We start from the raw sequence: 16,326 nt of genomic DNA, 5'->3' as shown, positions 1-16,326 counted from the left end.
AAAAGCTTAAATCACCGATATCAATACTTAGGTATGGTTTGTTAAGAGCTTAAATCGCCTAAATCAATTTGAGTTCAGAGGAATACAAATAAACAATGGATACTTGGGAAATGGGAGCTGAAATGCAATTGTGAGACGCAATTGGAATGAAGTATACGTAATCAATATCAATCTATATCCTATACTTTCCCGTAACTTTTATTTTCTCTATCAACATTCAAGATATATAGTCTTACACCTATCATATACGTCAGTAACGTCACTTGATTTTATAATACAATCGTCGTCTACTTATGTGCCTTACGTATATGTATCTCCATATTGATTTGACTCTTCTTTAAATTAATCCAAGAAAAAAATGAGACAAGAAAATGATAAAAGTAAAAGAATCGAAATAACGAGAAAAGTGAAAAGAGAACCAAAAAAAAGAGAACATTAAGAGTGTCCACAATGGTGGCCCTTGAAGGCCACCAAATGTGGCCCGGCCACCATTCGTGGCTCTCATATGGCCCTCCGCAATGGTAAAGTAACAAAATTAACAAGGGCCACCAAATGTGGCCCTCTATAAAAAAAATTAATTTGTTTTCTTTTTTTAATATTATTTTTAATTTAACTATATTAAATTTTATTAGACTTTAAATTTATGATATTTATAAATTTAATTAAAATAAAATAATTTGGATTGTAAATAAAAAAATTCACAACCTAAAACCAAAATGTAACAAGAATTTCGTTGTATTATATTAAAATAGGAAAATTATACAACGAAAGTTTTCTAATTTAAAAACAACAACCCGAAAACCCATATCACTCTGCGGCGCCCCTTCTACGGTTCCAGACCTCTTCAACCATATCAGCCTGCAGTAATGTATGCGATATTTGGCTCCGCATATCGGTGTACCGCTGGATCAAGTATTCATTACTACGTGATACACCCATCTGCAGGGGCTCCATGGCAGCCGAACTAGCACCATCTTCTGGTGTTCATCGCTCTGCAGCAACTCCTTCGTCATCTATTATCATATTGTGCAATATGATACATGCAGTCATGATGTCTACGACATTATTTTCGTGCCATTGTCGAGCCGGGCACCGTATAATGGCCAATCGCGCTTGGAGTACACCAAAAGCTCGCTCAACATCCTTCCTAGAACCCTCTTATTTTTTCGCGAAGTAGGTTTGCTTCAGCCCAACGGGTTGTCGGATCGTCTTCACAAACACGGGCCAGCGAGGGTATATCCCATCGGCCAAATAGTACCCCATGTTGTACTGAGTGTCGTTGGCCATGAATCTAACTTGCGGACCCTCACCCCGGCTCTCGTCATTGAACAGGTGTGACGATCGTAGAACGTTGATGTCGTTGTTCGATCCAACGACCCCAAAATACGCATGTCAGATTCGCAAGCGGTAATCAGCAATGGCTTCCAGAATCATCGTGAGATGTCTACCTTTGAAACCAGAAGTGAACTGTCCCTTCCAAGCCACCGGACAGTTCCTCCACTCCCAGTGCATGCAATCGATGCTCCCCAACATCCCTGGAAAATGATGTGCAGTCCCGTGCATATCAATCAATCTCTGGCAATCATCGTCCGATGGCTTCCGTAGATACTCCCATTTGAAGATATCCTTAATGCCCCTGCAAAACTGCCTCAACGTCTGTAGGGCAGTCGTTTCGCCCATCTGTAGGTATTCGTCGAACATGTCAGTGGGCCCGGCATAGGCAAGCTGCCTAATTGCCATCGTACACTTCTGGTATGTCGACAAGCCGGGTCGACCGGTGGTATCATATCGCAAGTTGAAGCACTTGAACCGCTGCGCCAAACACGTCGCTATATGGACGAAGAGATTTTGTGACATTCTGAATCGCCTACGGAAAACCTCTGGCGGATAACGGGCGTTCTCGTTGAAGTAGTCTTCCATCAACCGGCGGTCAGCCCCGGCATGATCACGGTCGAAATACCGCCGATGATAGAATGGCCGAGGGACTGCCGCCTCCGCCGCCGCCTCCGCCGCATCGCCTCTTCGGCTTTACGTTGCACCGCTGCAACAAGGTTTTGGAACTCCAGATCTACCGCTTGTTGGAATTGTTCATCGTCGGAATCCATAGTTGCAAGGTTGAATCGAAATTGGAAGGAAATATTGGAAAGATTGGAGGAAAATGGAAGTAAAATGGAGTTGGAAAAATGGAATGGAAGTGTAGTATTTTATAAATAATTTTCGAATTTTTTTTTAAAAATATTAAATTCCGCGGCCCAGCCGCGAATGGCGGCCCGTTGCAGTGGAGGCCGCGGCTCACACGGCTCAGCCGCGGCACGCCCTCGGCCCTGCGCCCCGCCTCTCGGCTCTCTGCAATGGGGGGCCGCGCACCGAGCCGCGGGCCGCGGCTCCCCCATTGTGGACACTCTAATGGCGCTGGGTTTGGCATCTGCTGCGCTATCTCATTAATGCATTTACGACTAGAAAATAAAGCAAAGTGGTAATTTGATTGGACGATTCAAAAAATATTTACTACTATCACTTTGAATGAGACCGCAATAACATACTCCTATTGAGTAATTAAAATTGATAATAATAAACAACGAATGCCTAATAAAGTCGACTGACTTTCTATGTAATTTCATTCGCCAAAAATCATTTACTGTAACTTTACACGTAGACGATTAAAACAATTACTCAAAACTAATTAAACGATACACTAGTACTAGTTGCACGGCTCTAGGATTATATTACAGTCAAGATTCCTACATCGTAGTATTATATATTAAACCTAGTTGAAATTAAATAAAAAGACTTAAGTATAAGTTCATCATCTTCTAGGCTTCGGATCATTGATTAATGTACAAATAAAATACTAACAAAAATATGACTGATTCATCATCCCTCGATTACAGTTGACAATATTATACTCATAAAATAAAATAAAAAACCTAAGAGTTATCATGTTCTAGGCTAAGATTATATCCATAACCCTTAGCCTTGAAAACCCACCAATCGTTAAGAAATTTTCCGTTCAGTTATATCCAAGTCACATTCATGCATTTTCGTCTCTAATTTTCATAAAATTTCCATTAAAATCGATATTTACCACTAATTATCAAGGAAATCTTACGAAGATGCAAGGTAGTACTATTCCAGAAGACGACGCCGTTTAACCGAGCAACGCAAACATTAATTTGGAAAGCGTAAATTACAACTAATTATAAACCGCGAAATCCATTAACACTAAAGCGCAGCATTAGCGCCATTGGTGTTGGTGGTAGTCGTCATCATCTTCGTGAACTCCTCGAAATTGACGAAGCCGTCCCCATCGGAATCGACAGACTTGATCATACCGGCGCATTCTTCCTCAGAGAAGCGCTCGCCGAGGCGAGAGAGGATCTGGTGGAGCTCGGCGACGGATATCTTGCCGTCGCTGTCCTGGTCGTAGAGGTTGAAGGCCTCGCGCAGCTCCTTGTCAGCGGACTTGTACGGATCGGCGCTGGCGGTGCAGAAAGCGGCGAATTCGTGGAGGCTGATGTGGCCGTCGTGGTCGGTGTCGATCTCCTGCATCATACGGCCGACCTCGTCGGGGGAGGTGGAGGATCCGAGGGCTTTGAGGACGCCGGCGAGCTCATCGGCGGAGATCTTGCCGTCGCTGTTGGTGTCGAAGCGCGCGAAGACTTTGCCGACCTCGTTCATGTCTTCGAGGTACATTGAGGGGTTGGAGGCCATGATATTTTGTTATTGTGAAGACTGAGAGAAGCATGATTGGGGATTTGTGTATATTTATAGACGGTGGTATTTTCCACTGTTACGCGTTCTATACTAATCAAAGATAGTGACTACCAATTCATTTTGATTCTAAGATATAAAGTGTTACGCTTCGTGGAAACTATACTTGAATCATGCATGCATCGGAATATAATTTAATAGTACTACTAAGTGAATATACAAAATCATGCATCGGAATACTTAACTTAATTAAAGTGTGCCTCCTACTTTTTATTTTACCATTGCAAAATTTAACTTATTTACACAAAAACTAAGCATGACTTACATATTTTCTTACATACATAGTTAAATACAATATCACATAACAATTTTTTGAAACTTGTCCACTATTATTAACTCCTTTTATTTTACCATCATTGAATCCATTTTATTTACACAAAAACTAAGCATAACTTGCATATTTTCTCTCAAATAGAGTTTATTCCCATAACAAATGTTGGCATTTTTGCCACTGTGTCAGAAAAGGCACGAGGACACTTACAATAGAAAGAGGGGATATGTATTTATATATATTTGTGTTAATATTGGAAAATGTGGTATTGCCATGATTAGATTCATCAAATAGTTAAAAGTATGGCAGTGACATTGTGGAGAAAATAAGTGATAATTAAAATTTGGAATGATTGCTGGTGTAATATCATTATAAAGTAGAAGCCACGGTACATGATAGTTAGTACTCGATTACCCCCTCTTCCATGAGAATGCTCTAAATATTTGTGGACTAAGCTCTAAGCGTATGGTATATAATTGTATGATACTCCATGAACTAGAAAACACACAAGAAACCATTTTCAACGCCATAAATTGCGATAAAAATAAGAAATCTACTTGCAATATAGTAAAATATCGTTTAGCAGAAAATAGAAAACTTAATTACTAAGTAGTAGTATTAGAATGGCATCCTCCTCCCCAAAAGGGTTATCCAATTTATACATTTTATGTTATTTTATTTAAATATTAACTATGTGTGGCAAATGAAGTTTAAAACACCCTTCCATTGATGGAACAAATAAATTATCCAACTTATTCACAATATGTAACAAACAGAGCTTCTACACACCTCACCCATAACAAATTTTCACTAACTTAATTATATTAACAGTATATTAATTATATCAACAGAAGTTGAGAATCCTGGCCTAAATAATCTTACCTAATGAGTAATGTCCCAACCCTCGTTAGCTTAAAGGTAGAACTGCAAAAGGCAAAACAGTGAAATCATAGAAAAGCAAAACAAGCCAATTCAAAGGAACTTATGGGCAATACACAATTACAGAATGAACATTCTCATCGAGTTTAAAGAGTAACGCGACAAACAATGCACAGAAAAATCTCATTTCATTCCTTTTTCTTGGTAATTTATTGATAATGACCTTAAATAAGAATATCTATCTGTTGGGTTATATTCGTCTAAGGCTAGATTCTATGTTCGCTTCCACCCACCTCTCCTCTATTTTACAACAAAGCACAGAAAAAGAAATCTCTCTGTGACCAAGCTCATGCCCAATCAAACTCCTATATATTTTCCTGCAAAAGAATCAGGCACTTCTGGGCCAGAAAAAACCACATCCCACCCTTCCTTTATACATGCACGAGATCTCGTGTATAACAAGTTCAATTGATTAGAGGTGCAGCCTGTTCGCCGGGCTGCTGATGTGGGGGTATGTCACCGACAGCAGCATGTCTCCTTTGCCGCTCCCTCAAGTAAAGAACTGTAAGGAGGCAGACGAAGAGCGTCAGAATTGTTGCATTGCCTTCCTCCATGATCACGTTCTCCACCCAAGCCTCCACTTTTGGATAAACTTCTGGGAGAGAATCAATCATACCAACCTGAAGAAACACAGTCGCCGAACAACAAATTAGGCACATTAAAGAATACCCATCATTCTTTTCAGTAACGAAATATATAAAAATAAAACCAATACTCATTTCTCTTCCCAATAGAACCAAAAGCTATGATCACATATAATCTAATTCTAGAAAGGAAAAGATATGTATACAAAACATCGCATGCATGCACAAAACAGAAGAGCCGACATAAGTACACTTGACTCATAAGCCTCACTGGATCACGGAACTAAAAGTTTAAGTTCAAAAAATAAATGCAGGCAGTAAAGAGTAAATCCAGTAAAACAACACAATCCAAGGATATCGGCAACGGAAAGTTATGCATGTTCATATGTAACCAATGCTGGTATTGGTGCTCACTGATATTGACCAACATTTAATCATATAACAAAATACTCGCTTTTTGCCGAAATCAAAACTTAGTTATCCATGATAAACCAAAAAAAGAACTTTGTATTTTCCGAGATTGAACTGCCAAGATCAACTTGCACTAACGACAGCACAAAAATCATGCAAGAAAAAATAGTTTTGACCAAAACCATAACTTATATATCCATGGTAAAACCGGAAAAGAATAATTAGGAAAAGAGGGGGGGTACTCAAATTGACGTCATTATAAATCTTTCTGTGTGTAACAAGAAAACATGAAGCCACGTTCAGTTCCACATCACAGGCCAATATGAATCAAGGAGAGATAAAAGTTGATAAGACTCACTAGGAAACTGTTGGCATGATTTCTTCTAATCCACAGACCAGCAAGGGCAAGGGATACAGGTAACTTTGCAGCAGGATCAACTTCTAAGGCTTGATCATAGTAACGCTTGGCAAGGTGAAGATCCAGTGGTAGTCCCAACCCATGCTCATGCATGTATCCGAGGTTGAACATGGCCTGTGCGTTGGACTGAGATTTAGCATGCATATAAGCTTCAGCAGCACGATCGAAATCCCGTTCTGTGCCCTATAGGATACAAGCGTGAGGAAAAGTGTCAATAACCTCTCGAAAGCCCCATAGATGCATATATCTTAAGAAATAAGATGTCCAAGGAGTATCACAACATTAAATAATAATCACTTATTATCGACATATATAGAATGTTAAATGCCATTACATACTCGGCCATAGTAATATGCATCCCCTATCAGCAAAGCAGCGTGTTCATTTCCCTGCTCGGAAGCTCGCCACCATAGAACATGAGCACGTTGATGCCTTTCAGCATCCGTGCAGTGTCCAGACACACCCATGCACATACTGCGTTCCCCATACTTGTCCAAAATCCAAGCAGCATTACTTTGTGCGACCTCATACCCTATCTCTGCCATTCTTGAATACAAAAGGAATGCTTTGCCAATATCACCTTTCAGATATGATTCCAGTGCCCATCTAGACAACGAACTCCATGGCCCACGCTCTGCAACTAGTTTGTACAGAGCTGTTGCCTGAAATAAGTGCAGAATATAATTACTATATGCACCAAAAGAACTTGGTATGTGTGAAAAGAGAAAGACGGTGCACTCAAGAAGTGGTAGGAAGATGTACTCCACCACGAGGGATAATGTAGAAGTTGAAGTACTACTGCAAATCAGGCACTAAAAGTTTCTTCAATATTGTCATAAGGTGATCCAAGAAAGATAACCAAACTATAGATTAGGATGAGAGGAAGCATATTCTTAATTCTTACCATATGAAGATTCTTCTTGAGACCCACACCAGTATGAAACATCTTTGCTAATTGGTAGAATGCTTTCGGCTGACCTGCATTAGCAGCCAGTGCAAAGTACTTGGTTGCTATCTTCAAGTCCCGCTTAACCCCAAGTCCTTTTAAATACATCACACCAAGGTTGTAGAACCCACAAGGTTCATCATTCTCAGCAGCTTTATCAAAGTATTCTTTTGCCTGTGACAGAAGTTTGGAACAAAAATAACATGTCATAGCTCTCTGTGACAGCGTGGTAGACAGGGAAAGATTGGAAGAATGACCTAAATATGAACAGAAGGCAAACAGGAGAAACAATGAACTACAATTAGACAATACCTTGGTGTAGTTCTTTTTCTCCACTCCATAACCCTTTACATATAAATACCCCATGCCATTGTAAGCTGAATAAAGTTGTTGTCTTGATGCCAGGGTTAGCCATTCTAAAGCCTTAGTATAGTTACGTTCAACCCCAGCACCTCTGGCATATATCTCCCCAAGAAGTTCCATTGACCTAGGCTCTCCCTTCTCTACCGCCTTTGAGAACCACCGTAATGCCTTAGCATGATCACGCCTCACACCCCTCAACCCAAAGTAGTAAAATATTCCAATTTTGTACATAGCACCTGCATTGCCTTTTTGAGCCTGATATTCCAATATCTGGAAATCTTCATCATCCTCTCCTCTGGACTTTCTGAGAGCTTCTTTATTTTCCTCAGCGCCAGTGTGGATTCTGACAGGTTCAATAACAGGTGAATCCTTTGAAATAAGAAAACTATTCACTGCTACCTCAGCCAGTTCAGCATACAGTTTAACTGCTTTTTCATGCATCTGCAACAAAATAAACATGGATTAAAACAACAACATAAAGTTTACACTGTGACTTCCATTAATTTTTTTTTTCTACCTCATTTCTGGTTTGTTCTTTATTAAGAAAAAAAAGGTTCTCTCTTTAATTCATTAATCATTATATAATCTTCCTCCAAGACAACTCATGATTTCTGGAATGGATTATTCTTTCCATGACTTGGTTTAACAAGTCTCAAAGCTTATTCGTCAAAATTTCGAACAAAAAGCCATGGTCCAATCACTTCTGAGTTCAATTATACTTTGACTTGTTATCCTAGAATAAAGTACAAAGCACAAAACTTTAAGACAACCAATTCTAAAATCCTAAAGGAACATACTTTCTGCTTTGTGCCTAAAAAATTAAAATTCTTTAGTCCACAAGTTGAAACTAAAGCAGATTCAGCAGTAGAAATACTATCAAAAGAGGATAATCACAAATCATAATTGTCCCTGCTTTGTGCCTAAAAAATTAAAATTCTTTAGTCCACAAGTTGAAACTAAAGCAGATTCAGCAGTAGAAATACTATCAAAAGAGGATAATCACAAATCACAATTGTCCCTGTGTTTTATTGAAACTAAAATGTTTAAATCAAAAAAATACAATATCATTTCTGCAATTGAAACATCAGGACTTATAGAAGCGTACATCATGCCATCACCTCTATTTACATTCTGCAGTGTCATTGTGTCATCATCAAGTAAAATTATTGGGAAAATTAAAAAAACTCAACACATCAAGAATACTCCAGCAGTCTTTAAATATTTCATCTATGGCATATTAACTATTCCAATTTCCAACTGAGCAACCCTTCTTTGACCTGTCTGTAACCATTCTGGGTCTGGATATAAATATCTTCCTAGACTTCTAGAACTACTTCCCCATTACCAATAATATGTCAATTAATAGCACTGAACCTCTATCGTACAAGGATAAACTATAGACACCTGAAATTCAGGCAAGATGTAATTCCGCAGTCATTAAGTTGTCAATGCGTAACCAGCATGGATACATCAGGAAGTTTTGCAACACAATGAACTCTCTATAGATAGTAAGTACATCTCCAATTTAAGTGGTCTCAACTTAACCACTTAACATCTTATAACATAATTTAATTCTACTGGTCTAAACACCTGCAATAGTACATGACTAAGTCAATATGGACTCGAGCAACTTTCTTGCTCAGGTAGAGGGATCAGGTTTTTAATCCTTACAAACTGTAGGTGAGTACATTATAAGCAGATTATCATCTATGTCATTTTATAGGAGACCGAGAAGATAAATTCCAGTTTCTTCAGTTGTACAAGCAAAAAACTGACAGGAAACAGCCATATTTGAAATGATCAATTAAACATTCCCGATTCCTCCAGACTGGAGTACTTTCGTACATACACAAGATGAGGTGCATTTTTTACATGCCCCTACATATACCACATCTATTCATCTACCAAATAAATGGGTGTATATACCATCCCAACATCTCCAACCTCCTAACCTCTAAAAGTGGTCAAACTTTTAATGTTTCTCGTGGTACCTATATTGACTTAATACTTATGCATTACACCGATTATTGCCCACTGGATATCAGGAAATGAAAGGTTGGAACTACCTCATCTTATTCTGGTCCAGAGGCTTCTCTCTGACAGACATTGATTCTTACATCACTACATTCCAATAGAGCTTCACCCAAATGAATATATGCTGTTTACAAAGTAAAGGCTAACTTCCAGGTCATCCCTCGATATCTAAGCCTGATCTTTTATGCATAAAGTCATCAACAGTCAAAGAAGTTTCTACTCGTCCTTCATAAGATTTACTACTCCATAACTTACCACCAGGGCAAAAACACAATAATCTTATCATGACTAAAACAACCATCCATAGCTAAAACGAAAGGCTGATGCATCCAAATCAGGCTGGAAGTAATTACGTAAAAATTAAAAACAAAATAGACATCTTACTTCTTGGCGATAGTAAGTGTATGCCAATGCCATCTTAGACTGCATATTTCCGCCCTGCGCAGCAAAATAGTGCTGCAAGAATGCTTTAGCGTCGCTCCTCTCCCTCCCAATCCCCATGCTATATAAAAACCCCATCACCGACTGGCCATGCGGATGCCCCAGAGTAGAAGCCGCCTCGATCTCCGCCACCGCCTCCTCAATAACCCTAAAATCCCCTCTGCTCGCCGCCTCTACCATTTTGCTCACCCCACTATAGTAAATTACCTCGTCGCCATCATTAGGGCTGGGGATTTTGGAGTTGGGATCAGGCTCGAAAAGTGGGGACCAGGAGCCGGGATCGAGGACCCAATCTGGCTTCGATTCGGAATCGGAGAATTCATCAAAATCGGAAACGTCGTCGGGCAGATTCGCCGCCGCCGCCGCCGCCGCGGGGTCCGATAGATCGTCCTGAGAGAGGACGAGGACGAATGGGCGGGCGAGAGTGGCGGCGGGCAGGAGGCTGAGAAGCAGAAGAGCGTAGCTCAGATGCTGGGTTTTCCGGTAGAACATTTCCGAACACCAAGTAGTACTTTGGGCTGTGCGAATTGTTCGTATTCTCTGTTTTGGATGTCGATGGAATATGGAGATAAATTTATGTTGAGGTTTTCCACGTCAATGTTGTTTCTGTCTGCCAATAAGGATGTGACATGTCATCAAACACAGTTACGCCCTACTTTTTGCAGTTCAATATTCTAAGAAAATTTAGATTCTTGCCATGAACATAAGAGCATCTATAATAGTGGACTAGCTGCCCGCAAAAATGAGAGGGGGGCAGACAAGAGGTCGGGCGCGGACTAACCGACTAGCTGTTCGCTGGCAGCCTATTGCGCGGCGAGCGATTGGCTAGCTGATTTTATTTATTTATTTTCAAATTTTTTTATTTAAACTCTATATTGACAACTTATTGAACTTTATTTTTTTAATATTTGATAAACACCAACAATTAAAATAAATTAATCGTATTTGTCAATTTATTTGCTTGACTAATGCATTTGCTAGGCTATGGAGAGGGCATGATGATATGATAGGATGAGTTTTTTGTTAGGTTATTGCTAGTCAGCCTCTATTTTGGATGCTGAGGATTACTCATAGTACCTCGTATAATGAGTCATGGGCGGAGCTACTAAATTGATAACGGACAAATTATATTTAACCGTTATTGAATATTTTCGATGTCATTGATGCCATAAAAAACTATGCCAACAATGCTGACTTCGAAATAATTAGAGAATAATTTTAAAATAAACGACACAATTTACAAATATTATATGATGAATATACACATACACGAGGCTAAATAGTTTTTATATTCTTATATTATACTAGTACGTATAACTATTAACTATTTTATGATCTTGAATTAACAATATCTACATAAATTACTAATTACAAAAAAAAAATAAAAGAATTACATAAACCTACTTAGCAAAATCTCAGAAAAACACAAATAAATTAATTAGAAGCGAATAATTTCCGTCATGACAAAATTTACAAAATAGTAGTATGCGAGAACTTTTGAAAATACAAATGAATTAAGCTATTGATTTAGATTCCCCAAATAGTGCGAGAAAGCTACAAACGAATTTGAACGCCATACTTTGTGAAGGAGTGAAGTATTTTTAGACCGATTGCGCTAATTAATTCTTTTGTTAAGCATGTATGCATAAGTAATGTATAGTTCTATTTGGGTTGCTTTCACTCCAAATTGAAAGTAATGTATAGTTCTATTTGGGTTGCTTTCACTCCAAATTGAAATGATGCCTTGGCGGTTTCGATTTTGGAACCGGCTCGAAGCCGATTTAAAGGTTCTATTTAGAGTATCCACTACAATCCGGACACTTCCAATAGTCACGTCACTTTTTTTATCCACATCCCCAATTTATTTACCCGCGCCTACAAAAAAAAGTGTTCGCAGCTATAGTGGACACTTTTTTAGCCACTTTTCACTTTAATATTTTCTTTATATTTTAATTCAATTATAATAAAAATTATCGGACTACACATAATTAGAAAAAAACGACTATAATTCAATAAATTAAAATTGATTACTAAATTTTCGTCGTATCAAAGTAATGGAAAAATTATACAACAAAAATTTAATCGACATAAAATCACACCACTTCTTCACGTTGCGCCCCTTCCCTACGTGGCCATACCTCTTCAATCAAATCGGCCTGGAGTGTGGTATGTGTTGTGCTCCTGCGTATATCAGTGAAACGTTGGAGCAAATATTCATTACTACGTGGTACACCCATCTGTATCGGCACGGAGGCAACACCGTGACTTGAACTTGCACCATTTTCCGGTGCCCAGCGTTCCGCAGCAAAGCCTTCATCTTCTATTATCATATTGTGCAATATAATACATGCTAACATAATATTTGCGACATCATTTTCGTGTCAAACTCGTGATGGGCACCGTATAATAGCCCATTGCGCTTGGAGCACACCAAAAGCTCGCTCAACATCCTTCCGAGCAGCCTCTTGTTTTCGCTCAAAATATTGTTTCTTCGGTCCAACCGGTTGACGAACTTTCTTGACGAATACGGGCCAACGAGGGTATATCCCATCGGCCAAATAGTATCCCCTGCGGTACTGCATTCCGTTGGCTACGAAGCTGACTTCTGGGCCCTCCCCCGGCACTCATCATTGAAGAGAGGCGATGACTGCAGAACGTTGATGTCGTTGTTCGAACCAGCAACACCGAAATACGCATGTCAGATTCGCAAGCGGTAGTCAGCAACGGCTTCCAGAATCATCGATGGACCTTTACTTTTGAAACCAGTAGTAAACTGGCCTTTCCACGCCACCGGGCAGTTTCTCCACTCCCCATGCATGCAATCGATGCTCCCTAACATCCATGGGAAACCGTGCATCGAACCGTGCATATCTAGCAGTCTCTGGCACTAATCAGAGGTTGGCTTTCATAGGAACTCCGGACCAAAGATTTCCCGGATCCCCTTACAAAACTGTCTGAGCACCGTTAGGCTAGTCGTCTCACCCATCTGTAGATACTCGTCGAACATATCAGCCGGTTCGGCATAGGCAAGCTGCCTAATTGCAGCGGTGCATTTATGAAAAGTAGACAGCCCGATCCGGCCAGTGCAATCACTCCGGAGGGTGAAGCACCGGTACCGTTCCGCCAAATTCGTCGCTATATGGGTGAAAAGTCGTTGCGACATTCTGAAACACCGACGGAAAATCTCGGGTGGATAACGGGGGTTATCCACAAAGTAGTCCGCCATTAGCCGCGGGTGCGCTCCTCTATGGTCTCGTTGGATGGTTCGACGACGAGTAATCTCACGAGGGATCGCGGCCTCCACCAATTCCGCCCCGCGCGCCGTATCCTCCTCGTCGGCTTGGTTCTCCACCTCTTGATCAGAGAATTCCACGCGTCATTCCACAAATTATCCATTTTTAATACCAATGGAATCCACAAATTTTAGTGAGAGAAAGTATGAGTGAAGAGTTTGAATGGTGTGAAAAAAATGAGGAGAATGAGGTGTATTTATAAGTAAATTAAATTGAATTTTTAAAAAAAATGAAAAAAATACAATTTGTCTGCCCCTACCCGGCGCGCCGTTGCCCGCCGCACTATAGGCCGGTGAGCCGGCCAACGCGGTAGGCGCGTCCTCGGCGACTAGGCGTCGATCGCCCATCCGCCCCAAAATTTTTGTCCGCTACGGAGCGGACACCCCGCCCACTATAGCCCGCCGCGGCTTAGCCGCCTCCGGGGCGGCCGGCGCGCCGCCCCTATAGTGTACACCCTTAGGTTGCTTTTGATTCAAATTAAATTGGAACCATAGTAATTTATTCACCGATTAATCGCAAATTGACATGAGATATGTGTAATAGGGTCGCTTTTGAAAGGAAATTACTCATTTATTAATAAAAAATCGCTCACGTTGCCGAAACTGTTGTTTTTCTACATAAAACTACCAATTTGAGTAGTTGGATTTTATTTTAGTTTTTGAAAATAAAAAATCAATTTTATCCATATTCTCCTTCATTCTCAAATCATACTTACTCCTCAATTCTTCACTATTCATCACATCATACAGCACGACTCTCCCACTCTCAAACTATCAATAAGTCTCAACTCTTGTAAAATGACATAACCATTTTCTCTTCTACTCCAATTTGACTAAAGTTTTTAGAATACCATATATCCGTTTATTGAAATGTTACATCCCTGCCGTAACTTGTTACAATTAATGGCCTTGGAATCGTTGATGGATTGGGTCGGGACGAAAGGGATAAACCAACTATTGTAGAAAGTCAATTGATCCTATAATGTGAAAGTTTTGTATTGATGGATTGCAACATGATGATATGAGTGTCATTGCGTCAACATCCACTAGTGCACGTGTTAGTCAAATTTTATCCCTAAGCTTGAGCATTGTACAATTAGTATTTTTTTATCGTATCTAGTTGAATTCTCTTCATACGTGATCTCACGACCCAATCAACATCCCTAATGACTAAGGTATTTGATCCCCTGGAGACGTTGAACAATTGAATATTAATCTAATAAAAGAACATACATGATGTTGACAATCATTCATTTATAGAAACAACATGTTGGCATTTGTAATGGTGGAAGTTGAGGCTCGTGAGTTGTGAAACATTACACTATCAGAGCATTAGCAGTGGGCGCCCTAAAGCCTGCCCTATGTACCGCTACATCAACATTTTATTCTTCTACCTTTCCACCTGCAGTGGCGCCCTATAAGCCACCCTAAAGGCTGCCTTATAGGTTTCACTATTGTTTTGTTAATTAATTTAAACGTTTTCAAATATGTCAATGCAAAATAATTTAAAAATACCACGATTAATTAAAAACTGCAAATCCTACATTGATTAAAAAATTTATTTTACAAGAGTTAGAAATGAAAAAAAGTTGACTACTCTACAAAAGTCTCAACTTGCGGCGCAGCTCATCGATTAATTGTGATATTTCTAACCCGAAACATGCATTATTTTGCATATTAGCATATTTTATTATCATTACATATTATATTGTCATTAAATATTATGGAGAAATCAAGCATGCAGCAAAAAGAAAATAATTACTATTGTGAATAACTCAATTAGTAGAATATATGTACAATTTTGATTCATGGGAGTTCTCAAAATTTAATATGCGTAGATTATGTACAATACAAAATATTCTAAATATTAAAATTGTATATGTTGGTGAAACAAAAGAACGATAATGTTGTGTAAAAGTGTGTGCATTAATACGTATAAGTATAATATACAATTATATTCGTAGTGAAACGATAAAGAAACACGTATGGAAGCTATAGTTAGATTTGTGAGTCAGCCTTTTAGATTAAATAATTTTGAATAGTAAAAATATGGGGGCTTTACAAAAAAAAATGATACGAAAAAAAAGAAGTTTCTATATAGAGAAACAACAAGAAGAAGATGAAACTTAGCTCGTAAGGATTAAGAGGTGTGGATCAAGAATGAAATTTGGGTGTTCAATTTGATTACATGTTATCATCAGACAGATGTGTATAAATCACACTTTTAGTTTTACATGTGTTATGTGGTTGATTGTTATATGTTGAATTGGAATGAATTATTGGATTATATGGTGTGAAATTAATATGATTATGTGTTATTTGATATAGATGGTGGAATATGATATGGATATGTGATCGGTGCAATGGATATGATGTTGTAAATGAATTATATGATAAAAATATGTAATTGATGTTTTACATATGGTATTGAAAGTACATGAATCATGTGATTAAAGAGGATCTGTGACAACCTTGTACTGGATCTGAAATTACAGAGGGACCTATGAGTCCAAATACAGAGGGACCTATGTGTCCAAATATAGAGGGACCTATGAGTCCAAATACAGAGGGACATATGAGTCCAAATCATAATGGGACCTACGGGTTAATCATAGAGGAATCCCGGGTAGATACCAGACTTGACTGTTACAGAATAATAAACTGAATAGAGTGGCATATGCATATGAATATGAAATGGTTTGTTTTTAAATTATGTTATATATATTGTTTCTGATTATATGTATTGATGAAAGAATATGCTTGATGTTTGTATCATGTGAGAGTAAATGTAGAAATTTATATATGCTGAGTTGTGGCTCATATAAATCACTAAATTTTTCAGGAATAAGATAGCAG

At 38.9% G+C, this 16,326-nt stretch overlaps 2 protein-coding genes across 2 annotated transcripts; both read right to left on the bottom strand.

Moving 5' to 3' along the window:
* Window positions 1-3,038: 3,038 nt before the first annotated feature.
* Window positions 3,039-3,720, bottom strand: LOC121747164 (calcium-binding allergen Ole e 8-like). Its single transcript, XM_042141160.1, has one exon. The coding sequence runs from the start codon at window positions 3,709-3,711 to the stop codon at window positions 3,223-3,225; it is 489 nt and encodes a 162-aa protein (XP_041997094.1). The 5' UTR covers window positions 3,712-3,720; the 3' UTR covers window positions 3,039-3,222.
* A 1,370-nt stretch (window positions 3,721-5,090) lies between these two features.
* Window positions 5,091-10,741, bottom strand: LOC121748929 (ERAD-associated E3 ubiquitin-protein ligase component HRD3A-like). Its single transcript, XM_042143509.1, has 6 exons — window positions 10,122-10,741; window positions 7,653-8,144; window positions 7,299-7,514; window positions 6,733-7,056; window positions 6,335-6,577; window positions 5,091-5,601 (listed from the first exon to the last, which is right to left on the bottom strand). The coding sequence occupies exons 1-6, from the start codon at window positions 10,668-10,670 to the stop codon at window positions 5,386-5,388; spliced, it is 2,040 nt and encodes a 679-aa protein (XP_041999443.1). The 5' UTR covers window positions 10,671-10,741; the 3' UTR covers window positions 5,091-5,385.
* Window positions 10,742-16,326: the final 5,585 nt, after the last annotated feature.

The sequence above is a fragment of the Salvia splendens genome, chromosome 9 (genome assembly GCF_004379255.2).
Source record: "Salvia splendens isolate huo1 chromosome 9, SspV2, whole genome shotgun sequence".
NCBI lineage: Eukaryota > Viridiplantae > Streptophyta > Magnoliopsida > Lamiales > Lamiaceae > Salvia > Salvia splendens.
This window is presented reverse-complemented; position numbering and strand designations above follow the sequence as displayed.

Coding starts and splice junctions, on each gene's coding strand:
- LOC121747164 (XM_042141160.1), bottom strand. CDS start 3,711: ATGGCCTCCAACCCCTCAATGTACCTCGAAGACATGAACGAGGTCGGC.
- LOC121748929 (XM_042143509.1), bottom strand. CDS start 10,670: ATGTTCTACCGGAAAACCCAGCATCTGAGCTACGCTCTTCTGCTTCTC. Junction 8,145..10,121: donor ACACTTACTATCGCCAAGAA/GTAAGATGTCTA, acceptor ATTTTGTTGCAG/ATGCATGAAAAAGCAGTTAA. Junction 6,578..6,732: donor ATGCATATTACTATGGCCGA/GTATGTAATGGC, acceptor TGTATCCTATAG/GGCACAGAACGGGATTTCGA.